Here is a 20,458-nt window from a genome sequence, read left to right as displayed (position 1 = left end):
TTGCAACAGCTCTAACAGGCTCATCCAGTGTCACATCCATGCCATGCTCCTCCTCCCTAAAAGCAATCAGTTACGGGTGCACACGGCTAAGAAGACAGATCCCCGGGGAATGATGTCGAGCAGGAAAGCCAAGGCCAAAAGGTGATGTACTGTCCGGGGCATCTGAGAACATTTCAGAAGTGATGGCATTTCAGACATGGGAAGCAGGAATGGCGGTCAAGAGCTGAGAAGGAGCTGGGGGCCGCAGGAAGTGAATGTGGCCATCCCCAGCAGGAGGGACCTTGTGGCGATGAAGTTCCTTTGTATCCTCACTGTGTCAGCCTCAAATCCCTGCCAAGCCACCGCGCTGTCAATTCCGTACAGTGTTACCACTGAGGGTATCTGCAAAAAGAACTCCCGGGGGGAGGAGGGGAGGTCTATTTTGTTTTTAACAACCTCATGTGGATCTATAATTCTCTCAAAACACAAGATTTCACTTTTTAAAAAATTGTACGCGTGCGAATGTTTTGTCTTCATGTTTGTCTCTTCTCTACATGCATGCCCGGTGCTCATGGAGGCCAGAAGACAGGGTCAGATCTCCTGGTACTGGAGTTACAGACCATTATAAGCTGTTGTGTGGATACTGGGCACCAAACCTGGATCCTCTGGAAGAGCGGCTGGTGCTCTTAACCATGAGTCATCTCGTGATCTCACTCTAAGAGACAGTTTACGGAGCAGTGCGCCACAGACTGGCACAGCTCCACACACCCCCTTCCCTCCCCTTTCTGCCCTCGTCCATCCACACCTGGACTCACACAGCATGGACACCTGGCAGCCACGGGAGGTGAACACACACACAGCCCAAGAGAAGCAAGTGCAGAAATTAAAAAGGGAAGGCCCTAGAGGGAGAAGTTCCCGGGCCCGTCTCTGAGTTTCTAATTCCTTTCCTTCCTAGTTTCTCTGCTCTGGGTACTTAGAGCTAGCGTCTCTCTCCCTCTCCCTTTCTCTCGCAAGCATCTGTTCAGGCACACGGATGTGCATACACACATGTGCATGCAGACACACATAGATGCTAGAGTTCAGCGTTGGTGGCATTCCTCATATGTCTTCAGTTTTTAACTGAGATAAAGAGTCTCGCTGGTCTGGAGCTTCATCAAGTAGGCTAGGCTAGCGGGCCAGCGAGCCCCAGGGATCTATGTGTCTCCATTTCTCACCTTACCACCGCTGTGCGCAGATTTGAACTCAGATCCCTCATGCCTTCAAGACAAGCATGCCCCCACCTTACCCCTCTTTTTAAAAGGAACTCTCTATGTACCAATTGTTTCCTAGACCTTAGGGCCCTTCAAGGCAGGCCAGAGCCCTACTAACTCAATGCCACCTGCCCCACAGTCCCATCCATGCGGCTGGTCCCTCTGCCCACTCACGGACAGAAATCATCTCACTTGAAGCTTTCCAATCAACAAACGTTAGACTCCAGCGGGAAGGCAGCACGCTCACTGTGACCCACGTCTACACTGACGGTCTCTAGCTTTCCCTGCCTGCCTCACTCACAAGTGCTTCCACCAACCCTGCATGGAGGTTAAAAGGACTTTAACTCCGGGCGGTGGTGGCACACGCCTTTAATCCCAGTACTTGGGAGGCAGAGGCAGGTGGACTTCTGAGTTGGAGGCCAGCCTGCTCTACAGAGTGAGTTCCAGGACAGCCAGGACTACACAGAGAAACCCTGTCTCGAAAAAAACAAAAAAACAAAAAACAAACAAAAACAAACAAACAAACAAACAAAAAAGGACTTTAACTCACATGCTCCTTGGCTGTGAGGAGTAAATGGGAGAAAGAAATTACAACAATCCCACATCTACAACAGAAAGAGTCAAGCAACCCCCTCCCTTCCTCCCTCTGGCTAAGGCCCCCAGAGACTTGTACTTCGTGCTGTTGGCTTTCAATCGGAGCTACAGCAGGGCAGGACCCTTCCCAACATCCCTTACAACATTTCCTCCTGATGCTCTACTGCTCAGACGGCTGAGTGATCACCTGTAGTGGCTAAGGCATGACGCAGTCCAGCAGCGACACAAACAACCTTCTCTCTCAGGCACTGTCCAAAGAAAAGAACAGATTTAGTCTCAGAATCATTCATCTACAAACTCTGCTGTAACTCAATGCATCTTGAAGCACCCCCACCCAACATGCTCACACATCAATGCTTTTATATTTATCACTAGATGAAATGTGTGTGTGTGAGTGCATGTGTGCACTTATGTGTATGTTTATGTGTGTGCTAACATGGGCATGTGAGCATGTATGTGTATATGTACGTGTGCATATATGTATATATATGTGATGTGTGTGTGCTTATGTGTATGTATGTGTGCACATAGGGACATGTAGGCATATGTGTGTATGTGTGGTGTGTGTGTATGTGTGGTGTGTATGTATGTGTGCACTCGGGGACATTTAGGCATATGTGTGTATGTGTGGTGTGTATGTGTGTATGCTTATGTGTATGTGTGTGTGCACTCAGGGACATGTAGGCATATGTGTGTATGTGAGTATATATGTGTTGTGTGTATGTGTATATGTATGTGTGTTTGTGTGTGTATGTGTATATGTGTGTGTGTTAATGTACAGAGGGACATGTGGGCATGTGTGTATGTATTGTGTGTGTGCATGCATGTGTGTATGTGTGGTATGTGTGTATGCTGTATTGTGTATATGTATTGTCTATGTGTATGTATGTGTGGTGTGTGTGTATATGTGTATGTGCACATGGGGACATGTAGGCATGTATGTGTGGTGTGTGTTTGTGTGGTGTATATGTGTGTATGTGCACGCGGGAACATGTGGGCATGTGTTTGTGTGTATGTGTGTGTGTGTGTGTGTGTGTGTGTGTGTGTGTGTGGCATGGACATGAGTATGTGGGTACACATGGAGACCAAAGGAAGACACTGGCTGTCTTCCAGTGTCGCTTGTCTCCGTGCTGTCCTAAGCAGGGTCTCTCAGTGAACTGGAAGTTCACTGTTTTGTCCAGGTTTGTGGCCAGTGAGCTCCCTCAGTGCTGGACTAACAAGCATACACAGCCATACCTGGATTTTTAAAAATATTTATTTTATTTTCTGTATACGACTGTTCTTCCTGCATGTATGTATGTGTACCACATGCGTGCCTGGTGCCTGTGATGACTGGCAGAGGATTTCAGATCCCATGGAACTGGAGTTACAGAGAGTTGTGAGCTACCATGTGGGTAGTAGGAACTGAACTCGGGTCTTCAGCAAGAGCAACGAGTGAGCTGTACATACCCCGCAGTTAACGGCTGAGTCATCTCTCGAGCCTCTGAGGCTTGAGGTGTTTGCAGGAGTTCTAGAGATCCAAATCCAGGCCGTCATGCTAGTACGACAAGCACTCTTACCACCAAGCCATCTCCCAGCCCCGTAAAATAACTCTTTACAAAATATCATATCGCAGCACCACACTGTACTATCTCTCAAGGGTAGCGGGGTGGGGATCTCCAAAGTCATCTAGTGCAATAGTTAGTAAACATTTCCTTTAAACAGCCGAATACCATATGGTTCCTGCCACACAGCTCAGCTCTGTAACATCAAACAGCTACGTATGAGAAAGCATGGCTGTGCTCCAATAAGACTTAAATAGCAAGGGCTCTACCTTCCCTTCTGACCCTGTCCCGTCCCTACCAAGGTTAGAAGCCCTTCCTTATGCGGTCATTCAGCCCCTGCCCAGTACCTGCCTCCAGTCACACAGGCCTCTCCACGGCCCTACGCACCTCTCCATCCTTGCAAACCTCCATGAATCTCTAGGTGAAGCCAAACCCAACTGCCTTTAGCTTCCTGACAAAGCTTTCCAAATATTTGAAGACAGTTGTCATGTCCTCTCTAATACATCTTGTGGCAGTTTTAAAAATAGGTCCTCACATTCTTTGATACTGCTCCCTTCGAGTCGCAGAGCGTGATTCCCCTCCCTGTGTGGGCTGGACTTAGTGACACACTTCTAAAGGAGCACAGTGAGTCAGAGAGGGTGATAAAAGGCTCTGAGGCCTCCTTTTAAGAAAGCCAGCTACGAGGGCTGAACAGTCACACCAAGAGGCCCGTATAGCAAGGAACTGTGACTCTCACCAGAAGCAATGGGTCTGGGTCTCAGTCCAGCCCAAGGAGGTCGTACACAGGCCTGGCATTCCTGACCCTCAGAAGTGACGGGATGATGCCTGTCACACTGCAGTGGGAAGCTGATGAACTCTCCAGACAGACCTCCCAGCTGCAGCAGCTATCGCTGAGGTTGCCCCTCTGAATACGTTCTGGATTCCTCCTTCCCCCACGTTCTCATCTATCCCAAGCTCGCTCAAACTCGCTATGTAGCCAAGGATAAACTTGAACTTCTGATCCTCCTGCCTCATCTCCCCAGTGTTGGGACTAAATGTATGCACCACCATGTCCAGTTTCTGCTAGGGATTACACCAAGGGCTTCCCAGATGCCAGGCAAACACTCCACCACCTGAGCGACACTCCTGCCCTCGGTCTCTCTCTTGACAAGGAACGGTGCAAGGGCAGAGTGCGAGTCTTAGTGCCCGTCACGCCCAGGGCCTGGGCACCAATGCACAGGAGAATCCATCACACCCGATGGAGTCTGTCGAATGTAAAGAACAAGACTCTGGCCTCCCTTCCGGAAACTATACTTCTGGCAGTAGAGTCACCTGTCACATGTGCTTCGGGCTGGATAAAATCTAACCGCTAATACAGTTTGTGTAGATGACTCTTTAAATCTTCTTTTCTGCTTTCCTTTCTTTTTTTTCTAAAAATAACCCAGGGGCCACGCCCATGCCATGTTCTTATCTCACGTGCTACTCTGCTGCCCATGGGTCCCCGCCCACCCCATGCTTCCACCTTTCCTCATATTCTAGCCTCGCCACTTGCTGGAAGCACCCAGGACCCTCTTTCCTACGCCCCCGTACACATGCCCACACCGTTCCTTTGGCCTAGAATGTTCTTTTTTGGCACCTGTTCTGCATTCTCCTATCCCAAGCCAGGGACCTCAGCTCAACTCTAAGAGTCAGCCAAGCCTCCTGTTAGGCGGGAGTCCAGTCCTTCCTTGAGACCACACAAGCATCTAGGATTCTACCATGATAATAACACTGCACGTATCCATCATGTGTCACTAAATTATAGATCTCTCAGGTGGGAAGACGGGCCTTAACCCCCAGTGACCTCGCGACCTGCATCTAGTGCCCACACGTGGCAGCTGCCGCTCAGAAATGAAGTCCTTGTCCCTTCTCACTCCCACTGCTCTACAGTAGGCAGCTTGACAGAGTGTCCTGTTACTATGTCATCCGACATATTTTAACCATTGTTCCTTCCTGTCTTCTTTAATTATATCAACTATAATTAAGCTAAATTAATTATAACATATGCAGTTTCTTACAAGGCCACCTGCTTGCACCTGGGAGTTACAATGGGGACCCAGAGCTCTGTAGATCTAGGGTTGTGCACAGGCTTTGGGAACCATTACCCCCAAATAACAGGCTACAGGGCAGCAAGTGAACTCCACAAGACAACAGAAACAGACTCAAACTCTCCAATGAAAATGCATCTCCCACCCCTCAGAGTATAGGCATTAGTTGGCAGCAGAGGGGAAGTTCACTGAGGCACTGAAACTCATTCTGAGTTCAGTGTATTCCTGAAATTTTTCCTACTCACATCAGGATCACTTAAAATACTATGCTTTCCCTACCCCAACTTAACGGTCATATGGGAAAATGAAACCACAATTGAGAAAATGGCCATCAGATGGGCCTGTAGGCAAGTCCTTAGGACATTTTCTTGATTAGCAGCTGGTATGGGAGAGCCCAGGCCACGGTGAGCGGTCCACTCCTGGGCATGCGTCCTGGGAAGGAGGTGAAAGGCAACAGAATGTGAAGCTGGAGGCGAGTGCGAGCCAGTAAGCAGTGCTTCTCCACAGCTCGGCCCCAGCTCCTGCCATCAGGTGCCGGTCTTAGTGTCAACCTTGACCTTCCTCAGTGATTGAGTGTGACCCGGGAGTTATAAGATAAAATAAACCCTTTCTTCCCTAAGCTGTTTTTAATTACGATGCTCATCGCAGCAAAGATGAGCAAAGTCAGACACACATAAATTCCATAAACCTGTAATGTGGGACGTCACGAGAAGAGCTCTGAACACCACAAAAAGCCCTGTCTGCCATGGCCGGCACACTATGGATACTGATCACTTGCAGGCGATTACATTCGAAGCAGCCCGTGATCAGGCACAGTTCAGAGCCTCAGTACAAAATAACAAATGAGAAATACCTTGCTCATAACTGCTTCATTTGTGTTTATATAAACGATAGCTTGGGCAGATTGAATTAGTTTCTAAGGCTAGGTGGGGTGTGGTTATGCATCTGTTACCACCATGGAGGTGGAGGCAGGGGAATCAGGAGCTCGAGTCCAGTCTTAGTAACATAACATGTTTGAGGGCAACCCCGGCTACATGAGACTCTGTATGTAAAAGAAAAAGAAAAAAGAAAGAATCAAGGGACTAGGAAGAAACTCAGTAGTTAAAAACACTGGCTGTTCTTCCAGAGGACCTGGGTTCAGTTCTCAGCGCCCACATGGGGCCTTATAACTGTCTATAACACCAACTCCAATATCCAATGGCTTCTTCTGGCCTCCATGGTACACAGACATACACATAGGCAAAATATCCATATATATAAAATAAAAATAAGGAAATCTTTTTTTAAATACTAAAACTTGAAAATAGTGCATGGAATCATGCAAAAGACCACATGTTGCCAAAGTACATTTCTATGAAATGGCTAGACCACATAAATGCACAGAAGAGGTGGACAAGTGGCCACCAACGACTGGGGGAGGGGAAGACAGGAAGCCACTGCTACTGAGTGTAGACTTCCTTTGGCCACGATGCAAATGTTATACACTTAGATAATGACAATGGTGACTACCTCCAAAAATGTACTGAAAAACACTGAAGTATACATTTGAAAGGAGTGAATTCAACAGTATCTGATGACTATAAAATAATAAAATCTATTCTATTAAAAAACAGTATCTGAGCCATATCTCACTACAGTTATTAATTTAAAAATTATTTTCAGCTGATTACTTGTTTATAAGTGGGGCTTCTATAAAATTTTCAATCATATGACATTTCTGCAGGACCTTCCTGGACTACCATTTGTAGAATCTACTGTCTTTTTTTCTAATCTGTGTATGTGTGTGTGTGTGTGTGTGTGTGTGTGTGTCTGTATGTGAGAGTGTGTGTGTTTGTATGTGTGATAAGTGTGTAAGTGTGCAGATCTGTAAATGCTGGCATCCACCTTCACATGCGTGTGGAGATCAGAGAGGACTAGCTCTCTCCCTTCCACTTCGTTTTAGCCAAGGTCTCTGTTTGGCTGAGCCCAGCTGTAAGTGGATTCTAGAGACCCAGACCAAAGCCTTCATGACTGCACAGCAAGTGTTTTGCCCCTTAAGCCATCTCCCCAGACCCCGACTTAGTGTCTCGAGGCAAACTACGTCTATTTGGACCTGTTTGTAACACAGTTCCCATTATTAATAATGCACATATAGAGTGTATTTCTACTGCCCTCCTTTATAAACTTATAACACGTATGAAGACAGATTTTCCACCCAGCAGTGATCCCCTCAAACTGAATTTTAACAAAAGAACTTATTTTCAACTCAAGTTCTACATCTCCAGGGGTCTTCAAGGACCTACCACCTAGTCTTTCATTATGGGTAAGGATAAAGAGTGTAGACTAGAAACAGCAAGCTAAAACTGAGATGTCCTCACCTCGATGGCCTGGGGAACCATGCATTTTTGAGGGCCGTGCGGCACACCTAACTGGCCAAAGGCATTGGATCCACATGACAGAACTTGGCCTTTTTCTGCAAAACACAAGCATTTAGATTACAAATCTAAGAAGTGAGCTGTCTTATACCCGGAGTTCCTGCACCCCAAAGCCTTCTGGCCTCTTCTCTTCTTTTATTTCTCCAGATTGAACATTCTGAACAGACTGAACTCCACACTGTGTCCTTCACAGTAGATCACCCGTGCAGAGCCCTTAACCCAGGGCCTACTACTGCAGTGAAGGAACGGCAGAGAAAACCTACTCCCCACTTCTTATTTCTACCCCACTTCCCAGGTTTCCATGGGACAAACTCTGTGCTTTGTGACATTCTGGGCCCCCCTCCTTTCTGCCTTTCCCAATATAATCACCCGCGGAGTCTGGGGAAAGGGACATGCATTGGCCTGGCACAGTACGGGTTTCTCCTGTGTGACAGACACCATCCCTGGACTGGTGGTCCTGGTTTCTATAAGGAAGCAGGCTAAGTAAGCCAGTAAGCAGCACCCTTCCATGGCCTCTGCCATACCCCTGCCTCCAGGTTGCTGGCCTGCTTGAGTTCCTGTCCTGACTTCCCTCAGCAATGAACAGTGATGTGGAAGCAGAGACCAAGCAAATCCTTTCCTCCCCCAGTTGCTTTAGGTTGTGGTGGTTCATCATCACAGCAACAGAACCCTAACTAGGATGCCTAGCACATCACCCACAAGTCTCCTGGCCACCTAGACCCGCCACACAGTTCTCATGAACTTTTGGGACTAAATATGACCATTTCAAAAGATCTAGTCCATCCCCAGTCTCTGACAAATGTATTTCAGTCTAGTTTCTTTTATGGTTAAAATTCTCCTTGTAACAGGCACCCCTGCAATTTCCCTACATGGCTACAGAGAACACCCAAAGCCTAGGTGGAGATACTCACCCAAGAGTGAACGTACCTGTAAGCATGAGGGTGAAGTCCCAGCCGCAGGCCACCTGTCGGATGGGACAACCAAGGAGAGGCTCGCAGATGGTAAAACACAGAACTTCCTCTGTGTGACCAAGCCCCAACTGTCCATCTCTATTCAGGCCACAGACAAAAAGATCTCCTCTATCTGCAACACAGAAAGCTCCCTGTCAGCGCTCACAGGGAGAGGCACAACCGCCACAGGAAGAAAGAGCCAGCGTCAGTTACTTGCAGCCGCAGACAAGAGGCTTCTTGCCCGTGTTAATGTTACTAACTGGTGCGTGCCAAAGACATCAGGCCAAGGGTCTCAAACCGAATGTATATGTGGAAACTCTCAGCTTCGTAACAAATGCCAATCACCCAATGAAGCATCTACTACCACAAGAGAACCAACATCAACTCAACACTTAGACTATGCCAGGAGCTCTCCCAAGAGCTGAACACTCGAGCCCCTTCTACACACGTCAATGACCCATAATGCTTTAAAAGGCCCTAGGGCCGGCTTAATTTTAAATTGCTTTAAGGTGATTTTAATGTAACAGTAATTCATATATAATATAAACTTGGGTGTTGTTACTTTATATTGATACAATTGTATTAATTTTTATCATTTCTTTACAGAGGGAGGAGTCCACAAAAATACGAATACCAAAGCCCCATAAAAGCCCTAATACAGCCCTGAAAATGCCTCGAGTTCATCCACTGATGTTATGCCCACAGGGCAGGTGAAGAAAAACTTGAATGTGCTGGCGAGCGTTCACTATTAAACTTGGCACCACCGAGAATCACCCGGAAGGAGCATCCTCATGAGAAATGACCCGGAGCAGCCTGGTTCATGAACATGTCTGTGAATTGTCTTGACTATTAATTGAGATGGGCACGCCCCATCTGAACATGGGCACTACCATCTCACAGTGTTAGCGTGAAGAAAGCCAGCTATGGACAAGTAGCAAGTGGGCGAGGAAGCCTTTGTTTTCTTTCTGCTCTTGACTCCCTGCAACATCGCAAGGGTAGCAGAACATTCAGTCAAATGGAGCCCTTTTCCCCTCCGTGCTTTAGGTCAGACATTTTATCACTGCATCAGAAGCAGGAGTAGAACACTGGGATCCAGGGAGATCCTTTGCCAGAGCCGTGGAGCTAAGGGACCACAGACTGGGCATCTGAGCCCTGGGAGCCTCACACCACAGCTCCTGTCCTTAACTCTCTGAACTAGGCACCAGGACAGAAAATTAAGGATGAGGTAAGGTTCTTGATGCCAGGGATATTTCACCTACTTGCAGAGGCTTCAGAGTGAAACTTAAACAGGTTGTAACACGGCCACCAATTTACCTTATAACCTGAAGCCTTCCTCTCTGAGCCTTATTTGTACATGGGGGTAAGGAGACAGATCTTTAACGAACTCAGAAGTTCAAGCTCTGACAGGCTACAATCCCCTTAATGCTCTCTGAGAAATACCACAGACAAACGGATGGCAAGGTAACATCCAAGGGGAAAAGACCTCCATACAAAAGTGAGTGGCTGTCCAGTTGTGAGAATCACCTGTGACAACTGCGGAATGCCCTCCTCCTCCTGTGACACTCTTGATACAGCCAGCCTTACAGAAGCCACTCAGCCGCTGGGGCAGAAGCACATCTTCCTTGTGACCAAGGCCAAGTTGCCCGTAGCTGTTTGCACCCTAGGGATAAAATACAGCAAGGATGAGAAGCCCAACTGTCAGCATCCATCTCCCCCATCAGGTCTCCCTGCCCTGACACACATCTCAGAGCCCATGGCACTTCAATACCCATTCTCAGGAGGCTGCGTGGACAAGCTGCCTTAAAAAGACAGGCCCATCTGTGAGCTCCGTAATTTCAGAGGAGTCAAGATGGGCAGTGGTGGCGCACGCCTTTGATCCCAGCACTTGGGAGGCAGAGGCGGGTGGATTTCTGAGTTTGAGGCCAGCCTGGTCTACAGAGTGAGTTCCAGGACAACCAGGGCTACACAGAGAAACCCTGTCTCAAAAAAAATAAATAAATAAAAAATAAAAAAATAAAAAACAAAAAACCACTACCTGTGACTCTCTGGTTCGCGCCACGAACTCTCTTAGACAGCCTAGGCCCATCAGCCTAGAGATGGTGCCACCCACAGTGGACCTTCCACAACAATCTCTCAATCAAGATAATCTCCCACAGGTCAATACGATGGAAGACTTGAACTGACATTTCTCTTCCCAGGTGAGTCCAGGTTGTGTCACATGGACAATAAAAACCAACCAAGACTCAACTGCCTTTGGGGTTCAGCCCAGGGGTCCCTTCTGATAAAAGCTAATTATCTAGGAAAGCTGGAAAAAGGAAAGATTAAGGGTGGGGATGGAGTGAAACACCCCACCTCCAGTTAGCAGGAAACACTCTGGGACTAGCTCTGCCTCCCACCTCACCCCGATCCTTACTACGAAGCAGTGCCATTTCCGGATTTATTCAGTTAGCTAAGGACGCAGCGTCCCTAAGCCTCATCATTTCATCTGTCCAGAGCAAAAGCTAGACAATGATCTCCAAGGGCCTTCTCCTGCACGGCATTTGACAACTCCGAGATTCAGAGCCCCCTTGTGAACTTACACTATCCAGTCCACACACAGTACAGGTCTAGGGGGTACAGTCCAGTGATAAAGTGCTTGACCAGCGTGTTCAAGGTCCTAGGTTCAAACCCCAGCACCGGAAGGAAAACAAAAGTCTCTAATCTGAAATCCTTACAGCTAGGTAACAGGCCCAGAAAAGAACTCAGCATGTATACAACAAGCACATATGAGAAAGACCCTATAAAGACACAGGCCATGAAGTGAAACAGTAACATCTCGGCAACAAAAGGTACACACACAATAGTGAACGGACACCGTAAAGAGCCTAATGCCCACACAAAAGGAGAATCGGCTCAATAATTCAGAAATTCTTTTTTTGTTGTTTGTTTGTTTATTTCGAGACAGGGGTTTCTCTGTGTAGCCTTGGCTGTCCTGGAACTCATTCTATAGGACCAGGCTGGCCTCGAACTCAGGAATCTGCCTGCCTCTGATTCCCAAGTGCTGGGATTAAAGGCATGTGCCACCGCTGACCAGCTTTTTTTTCTTTTTAATCACTTTCCTATTTTTTTTCCTATTTATTTTATTATATATGCAGCGTTCTGCCTGCATGTATGCCTGCAGGCCAGCAGAGGGCATCAGATCCCATTACAGATGGTTGTGAGCCACCAATGTGGTTACTGGGATTTGAACTCAGGACCTCTGGAAGAGCAGTCAGTGCTCTTAACCTCTGAGCCATCTCTCCAGCCCAGAAACTCTGATCTCTTCAAATATCTACTCCCAAGCTGGTTCTTTTGAAGGTGAGTGGTAGAACCATTTAAATATCGGGTTTTTGAGGGCACATAAATGAAAACACTTGGTTTAAAACAACGTACACTTCAGGAAACCATGCCACCTCTTGGGTTGCAGCCACCTTGAACTGCAGGACTCCAAGGTGCAGAATGAGCTTTGTGGGGAGCACAGGTCAGGAGGGTCTTCTGATCAATGCAGTTCTAACTAAGTGCATCTCTGAGCACATGACAGGCACCTTTAATCCTCACAACTGAGGAGCACTCGCATTCACATACAGATGGGGAAACTGAGCCTGGGGAGGCTCAAGTGATGACCCAGAGTCACACAGTTGGATGAGCGAGTTAGAAACCCTTTTCTTTCATTAGGTCTCACTGTGCCCATGGAAAACAGGTACGTATAGGGAACCAGCCCGGAGGTGAAGTCACCTGACTCTAGACCAGCAGTTCTCAAAATGTGGGTTATGACCCCTTTGTCAAACCTCTACCTCCAAAAATAATATATTAAAATTCATAACCATAGCAAAAGTACAGTTATTAGGTAGCAATAAAAATAATTTTACGGTTGGGGGTCACCAGGGTGGCAGCATGAGGAAGAATAAGAATCAGGCTCTGACCGATCGTTCGCACCTATCGCTTTATGCCCTTTCTCTTCTTCTGTCATTCCTTGGCACTCCAGAGTACACTGCTGGCTTGACTGATCTACCTCCTCTTCTAGAAAGTCACCACCATGAAGGAAGGACTTGATCTTATAGCTATTCTCCTAACCCCGAAACTGCACTGGCGGACTGTGGCTGTCAGGTGTAAGCCTCTCCACCCTGGAATGTAACATTGTTTAATACGATGTCAAATAGTGCTCTCAAACGCTACATTGTTGCAACAGAGTGAACTAGAACATACAGGCTGGGGTTTCTGTCTTCTCTGGCTAGCCCACTGCCAGGCTTGCAGGCTGCAGGACACCTGAGAGAGAAGCCCTGAGAGATCCCGGGTTCGTGCTATGTATTAATTTCTGTGCTACAATAAGGGCCGTAAACCCACGATACGGGCGAGTAAAGGAAATTTTAATATACCTTATGACAACTGTGTATACCTTCCTGCTTTACAAAGGATCCAGACACAGTGTATGCACACACACACACACACACACACACACACACACACACACACTTGGGACAAGATGGATTGTGTTTCCATGTCTATGTCAAGGCCCTAACCTCTGACATATCAGAATATGACTGAATTTGGAGACACAACCTTTGAAGAGGCAATTAAAGTTAAATGATGACACCATAATCAAGTCTGTCCTTTCTCATCCCAAGACACCAAGGATGCCCACGCACAAAGAAACAGCCACCTGAGGCCCCAGAGAAACCGAAAGTGCATACTACCTTAATCTCAGACTTGCAGCTTCCAACACTGAGAAAATAAATTATCTATTGTTTAAGAAGCCAGCCTGTGGTGTTTTGTCCCCATGCCCCCTGATTACGCAGCAGGAAGAATACCCCAGCAGGCCTCCAAACACACTAATAAAGTGAGGTTCAGCCCTGTTTCTGTCTCTGTCCATTCAAGACCACAGCTGAAAGACTTTTTTCTATCAGATGTTTTTCCTCTGTCCAAAAAGACAGCAGTCTCCCGGCTGGAAAATGACAGTAACACATTCAGTTACTAACCCACATCCCCCCACCCCCGCCCCAGACCCTGCCAACTCTAACTCAAGTACTACTTCAAAGGAGTTGAGCCAGACAGCCAGGCCAAGCCTTGCTCTTTTTTCTAACAGCTTTACATCAACAAGTGAAGGTTATATAGATAAATTCTAATTTTGGCAAAAACATAGGTGTTATGGCCTCCACTATTACAAGAACTGGGAATAACTAATATTCCCCAAACCCTGCAGATGGCTGTGCACATAGGTACTCAACCATTCGTTTCATTCATTCATTCTTTAGTCAACAAATATTTCCCTGGGGTCTACAAGATGCCAGGCACCAAGAGAGACGATGTGAATACTGGCTCAGTATTCACTCTCAGAACACCTCCGCTGTAGTCAAGGAGACGCCTTTAACAAATCATGCATTCCATTACAATTTTGGTATTTAATACTAAGAACAGCAACACCCAACATATGCTTGCTGTCACGCATGTCCCCCACACTCGTGAGTATAAGGCCTCCTCTCCAGTCACACGGAAGGATGACCGTAGGTCTCTCCCAAGTGCAGCGTAAACCTGCTCAGCCCAGACTTCCACGCCCCCAGAAGAGAAAAGAGCCGGTCACAGCCGAGTAACAGCAAATACGCAGGGTCTGCGCCTCGCGCGGCCACAACTCCACAGGCCTCACATCCACAGGATGCTCCCCACGGTGATGGCGCTGGAAAAGGAGCCTTCCATCCTCCAGGCAAAAGGAAGGTTCGATGACACAGGTGGCCCCACGAGCTCTGGGACCAAGATCTCTCTGCCAAGCCTCCACGCTGGCTTTCTAGGTAGTCTGGCGGCCAAGGGCTTTCCCAGAATGGATGCTCTGCTCTGGAGGCAGGGTCCTTCCGAAGTGCTTCAGTCCCACGGGCCGTCAGCCCACAGCTAGCAGTAGGCCCCTCAGGCACTGCAGGGAGACCCTCCCTCCGCACCCTCTCCTTGCAGCAACCCAGGGTCCTCCAATCCAGGGTCCTAGCTTGGGCCGCCGCCTCCCAGCTCCCCGCCTCCCACGCAGACGCCGGGAGCTCCCGGGTCTCCTCGCCCCTTAGTCTCTGCCCTAGCCCGTGGGCGGAGCCACGTACCCAGGCGAACAGCTCCGCAGCGGTGGTGACAGCCTCGGAGGTGCAGGACTCCCGCGCCATACACACGCTCCGCCGGCGCTTCCGGGAGGGCTGACGCGGGGCGGGGCCTCGGAGGCCTGGGCGGGACGAGTCCAGGAGATGGGCGCGGCCAGCGGGACGGAGGCGGGGTAAAATTAGGGGTTAGGCGGGACCAGTGGGACTGGAGCAGGACGTATGGTCCTGCCCTGGGGCTCCGGGACTCAGCCAAAGCATTGTCTGATCGTGCCTCGCGAACGCCAGGGAACACACCCGGATGAGCCTTACTACACCCACACTCGTAATTCTGCACCACGTTCAGTAATCCAGAAAGCTCGCCACCTGTCCCACGCTGCCCAGAACAGTTGACCTGACAGGGATGCCACAGCACGCTGGGAAAGGACCTAAACTGAAGATGGGAAGGGTCCAGTCCTGAGCCTTCCCGAAGCTACCTTGGCCCGCTTCGCTGTGCATCTTAGGTAGCGGCATTAGCCTTCCACAGCGGAAACCCACTACTGGCAACACAGCAGGGGCTGGCTATTGTCTGATGTGCCCCTGCATTCTCCCTACTCCCCGCAGCCCCGCACTATCTGCCCTAATTCTGATCACCAGCATAGATAATTCTCATCCAAGATAGATTTTCAGATAATACGGCTTTCTATCAAACGTTGTCATGATGTTGGTGGAAGTTAAATAGCACAATGTACCAGTGCGCACTGGCGAAAATGGAATTTGGAATCTAGAAGGAGGAAAAAAAAGATCATGTTCCATTTAAGGCGATGATCTGCATTCATAGCTCTGGCCCCTATAATACAGATGGGTCTCAGGGCCTCATCACCCTGATCTCCTAGGCCCTAACATTGGAAAGTGTCTCAGGGAAACTACTGTCTAGTCTCACCTGTCCATGCTAGTGACATGTTACTGTCTGCTGGATCTTGTGAGGGAAGCCCTCTCCCCAACCCATCTTTTCTCCTCCAGACTGTGGTTTCTTGAAAAGATGGGTGGTGGTGCTTAGAAAGATACAGACAAGCCAGGCAAAGCTGCTCTTACTCCAGAAACTGTGAGAGATCCCATATGCTGTTCACCAGTGGACTGGCTGCCATTTTGACCACTTCTTTCAAACCTGTTGTAATAGGAAGTTACGACAGGGTGTAATAGGAAGGCGTCTCACCAGCAGCTCCCAAAGCAATAAATGCCAATAACTTGCACATTATACGATGGATTTGTGCAGGCCTTGTGTATGCTGTCACAGTCTCTGTGTTTTCCAGGCAAAAATCCCAGCACTGAGGAGAAGTGGACACAAAGTCCCATCCCTGACAAAGAAGCTATTTGCAATTGATACTTCATGGGAAAGAGAAAACCAGTTTTCTCCAATGGAACTAATTGAGTGCATCAATCACCCTCCTGGGTAGGTCTCGTGCTCAGGACTAACATAAAACAGACTCTGTTTCATGTGTGGTTTTTGTTGTCCTTGTTATGGTTTGGTGAGTGTGAGGTTTGTATATGCTTGGCCCAGGGAGTGGCACTATTTGGAGGTGTGGCCTTGTTGGAGTAGGTGTGTCACTGTGGGCATGGACTTTAAGGCCCTACTCCTAGCTGCCTGGAATGGACTGAATCTCTGAACCTGTAAGCCAGCCACAATTAAATGTTGTCCTTTATAAGACTTGCCTTGGTCATGGTGTCTGTTCACAGCAGTAAAACCCTAACTAAAACAATGAGTTTTGTCTTTTTGGGTTTCAATTTTTCTTGTTGGAGGTGTTAAAAGAGACCATGAGGAAGGACCTGGGAGGATTTGTGGGCGGGGGAAGAATATAAAAAAATATATTGTATAATTTTAATAATATTTAAATATAATAAAAATAAAGTAAGGTAGGAGAAGCCAAACCAGAACTTGTAATCTAGATGTGGATGGATTCCTACCTAAAAGATGAGAGGGGCGGAAAGAGATCCTGCTGGGATATTTATTTGATCACTGTTACATCAGTGTGACCATGCGATATGAATCCTGCCCATCTCAAGCCGAAGGAAAGATGCTGAGGAGCACCAAGAAATCACTCAGACCGGAGGCTCTCTCACGATGAGAAATACGATAGCTAACCACCAGACGGGTCAGAGTGAGCCGGAGCAGGTCAGACAGGGAGTCCTGTCAAAGTCAGAATAAGCAAACTGGCAGAGTCTTAGACACTGTTGGGAGTTAGAGAACCTATAGGGATCAAATGACACCTGTGGGACAGTTGGCCACCAGACTCCCAGAGACTGATGGAGATGAAATCCAAAGCCCAGGCAGAGGAAGACACCGTTATCAAGGGATGCCGAGGCCTTGTAAACCACCCAAAAGAGCGTGAACTGATCCAACCCTGAACAAGAGCAGAAAGGACTGGTGCTAACTCACAACACGCAGTCGAGTGGGAAACTTTCCTGCTTCTTCCAGCTCCCTGCTACCTGCCACCTCAGGTCCTCAGAGAGACCAAGCAATCCCACTCATCTTCCAGCGAGTGGGAGAGGTGTGTGAGGAAATAAAGAAACTGATGAACTCTAGTCTCAGTCCCAGAAGAGGAAGATGGCCCTGCTCTTGAAGTCTGAGGTGTCCATCACATCGTACAGAGCTTCCTATTGTGCCTCTTCCCAGGGAATCGACAGCATTCTACAGGAGAGAATTCTAACCCTGAACTACATCTCTAACCCAGGACGGAAGGACCTTTAAAATACTGACATGAGAAGGGGGTGGGTTCCCTGAAGTTTCACCAAAGATGCAAAGAATAGTCATTTACAGAACCAGTTTTATTTACTGGAATTTGGGAGGTGGGGTGGTTTGAATGGAAAATGTCCCCATAGACTGTGTTGAACACTTAATCCTCACTTAATGGCACCATTGCGGGAGGCCACAGCGTCGACAGAACCAAGATGCAGCATCCAAAGCCAGCCTCTGCTTTTGACAGAAAGATTACCAAGCCGCTGACCAATTCTCTTAGCTAAAACAGCTGTCAGAAATTATATTTTTTATTTTAACTTTTTATTGATTCCTCGTGAGTTTCACATTACGCATCTGAATCCCACTCATCTCCCCATCCCTCTGCATCTTCCCTCTGCCCTTGCAACCTCCTCCCCCAAAAGAAAAGAAAACACAAAAACAACAAATAAAAAAAGCATAGAACACATTCTCGTCATGCAAGCTGTAGTGTGTCCCACCGCCCACCCTTTTGTCCATGCATCTTTACTTGCAAATGTTCATTGCAATGAGTCATTGGTCTGGTTTGGGGCCTCTGGTTTCTGCGACACTATCAGTACTGGATCCTCAACTGATCCCCTCAGATATCCTGTTGTTGCCCTGTGTCGTGGAGACCCTGCAGCTTTGGATCTGTAAAACCAGCCCTTTCACGTGCTCCAGGAGTGCATAGATGACGTTGATGATGGCGTGAGTTGATCAGTGTGCCAGCTCTCCCTCACCCACACCACCGGGGCGAGCTAGCACTGCCCCAACTAGCTCACACAATGCTGCAGTGGGCAAGGGGTAAAGGTCAGCTCCCCAGATCTCATGCTCTCAGGACCAGCTCACCCACACCCATGCCAGCTCTACCGTGCCACCCAGTGGAGGTGCAGGGCCTACTCTCCTGAGTACTATAGCTCATGAGGGGCAGAGGCAGCTCTCCAGTTCTCATGACCCCAAGGCCAGCTCTCCCAACTGATACGGGTGGCAAGAGGCAAGGACGTGAAGGGCATTACCCCCATGCCCATAGTCTATGAGTGTCAGGGCCATGTTCTCCATGCTCATGCCCCCGGTGACAGTTCATCCACACCCCTGCCACCAGGGCTGGCCCTACTGTGCTGCCTAGGTGGGGCGCTGGGCCCATTGTCCTGAGCGCTGCAGCCAGTGAGGGTCAGGGCCAGCTCTCAGAAGAGATTTTTTTTTAACATATTTCAAGTCATTGGAGAGCTTTCAAAGCAATAGGAACTCAAGGGGCTGTGACAAGAAGACAGGAAATTATACCAGGCACTCTTCTTTCCCTTGAAGCACTTTGCTCGTTAGCCAGCAAGAATCGTTAGCCAGAGGCTAAGAATCTGGGTTGTGAGCAGCAGATGAGACTGTGAGTGTTGATTTTACAGTGCTGGAGAGAGTGAGTTAGGGACAGATGCAGAAGCCAAGTCCCACAATGTCCACTTAGGCGGGGTCCCTAAAGGGCTCTCACACTGAGAGCAGAGGCGAACTGGAAGCAGGCCAGCCTCACCAATCTGAAGCTCAGCTTCTCATTGGCTCCACCCCCAGTTGGACCAAGAAGATCTTCCCATGCCACGATAAACACGTTGCCTGCTAGACACAGCAGTCATTCCCTCTGGAGGAAGAGAGAATCATCTAGAAGCTGTGGGGAAATCCTAGTTAAAACGGGCATCACTAATGTTTCTTTTTCATGTAGAAATTAAGATATTGGAATTCAGAAGAAGGCCTCCCCTTGGAGCTGGAGTGACAGGCAGATGTTGTCCCCCAGATGTGGATACCATGAATCAAACTCAAGCCCTCTGCAGAAGTGAGCACACTCAACTGATGAGCTGTCTCTTCAGCCCCATGAATCTGCTTTTTACAGAGCCTTCTCGTGACATGATTTTCTCCAGTAACTCAGCACAGGAGATGTAGCTCATGGTCAGATGCAGAACATGAGAGGGAAACCTTCCCAAGAAGTAATAACGGTGACCAGGTATGCTCAGCTTTTTGGTGTTCATAACTACACACTTTAAAGAAGTGGAGTGGCATATGGTTTTTATTTTATATTTTGTGTTTTCTTTTTTTAAAAATGTTTTAAAGTGGTATACAAAGTAATGGGTTCCGTTGTGACATTTTAAAACTTTGTCCTCCCCTGAGGCTGATTCTTTGTACCAACCATCACCACTGCTAGGATCTCTAAACTAATAACATTATGAACATAAAATTGAATCCATTTATAATGTGTGTTAGACTGAAAAAACTTTTGGGGGGGGCAAAAAATGGCTCAGCAGATAAAGGGGCTTGTGGCCAAGCCTGACAACTGGAGTTTGATTCCTGGGGCCCACACATAAAATAAAAGTTTTAAATGTGCTTTAAGAAAAAACACTTCTTGAGATCATGAACTTTGAGTTTATTACCCAGCAGAACAACAAACTTTTACATTATAAGTGTATATGACAGAGTAACATGAAGACAAGAGTGAAACAGACCACAGTTGTCTTTATCCTGGAAATTAACATGCGGTCTCTGTTATTTAGTGCTTTTGAAAAGTCCTGGCTTTTTTTTTTTTCTATTCTTTCTCTGGTTTTGGAGCCAACTTAAAAATGAGCAATAATTCTGTGCATTTTGCTGTATCTTGCTACTTATGTAATTCCAAATGCCAAAGCATGAGATTAAGGCACTCTGACGATTAGCATTTGTGTTTTCTTCAAAAAGTCAAACATGCTGTCGAAGAATGGCTCTCTGGGAAAGAATCACAAGCCGTGCTTTTGGTTTGAGTCTGTCCTGGTGTCTGAATAATTATTAAAAGAATCTGGGTGGTTTTGAAAATTCTGAGGCTCTTGGAGCCCTGAC

The 20,458-nt window shown here is 47.7% G+C and overlaps 1 protein-coding gene across 3 annotated transcripts in view; it reads right to left on the bottom strand.

Moving 5' to 3' along the window:
* The window catches only part of Sergef (secretion regulating guanine nucleotide exchange factor), a 200,579-nt gene extending 185,597 nt beyond the window's left edge, over nt 1-14,982 (bottom strand). For all 3 annotated transcript variants that reach the window (XM_052162563.1, XM_052162572.1, XM_052162579.1), the window contains exons 1-5: nt 14,893-14,982; nt 10,322-10,457; nt 8,775-8,930; nt 7,791-7,885; nt 2,011-2,071 (exon numbers count right to left, since the gene is read on the bottom strand). In XM_052162563.1, coding sequence (XP_052018523.1) covers nt 2,011-2,071; nt 7,791-7,885; nt 8,775-8,930; nt 10,322-10,457; nt 14,893-14,952 — 508 coding nt within the window. In that variant the 5' untranslated portion in view covers nt 14,953-14,982. The remainder of the gene's footprint in view (nt 1-2,010; nt 2,072-7,790; nt 7,886-8,774; nt 8,931-10,321; nt 10,458-14,892) is intronic.
* Nucleotides 14,983-20,458: the final 5,476 nt, after the last annotated feature.

The sequence above is a fragment of the Apodemus sylvaticus genome, chromosome 1, assembly GCF_947179515.1.
Source record: "Apodemus sylvaticus chromosome 1, mApoSyl1.1, whole genome shotgun sequence".
NCBI lineage: Eukaryota > Metazoa > Chordata > Mammalia > Rodentia > Muridae > Apodemus > Apodemus sylvaticus.
This window is presented reverse-complemented; position numbering and strand designations above follow the sequence as displayed.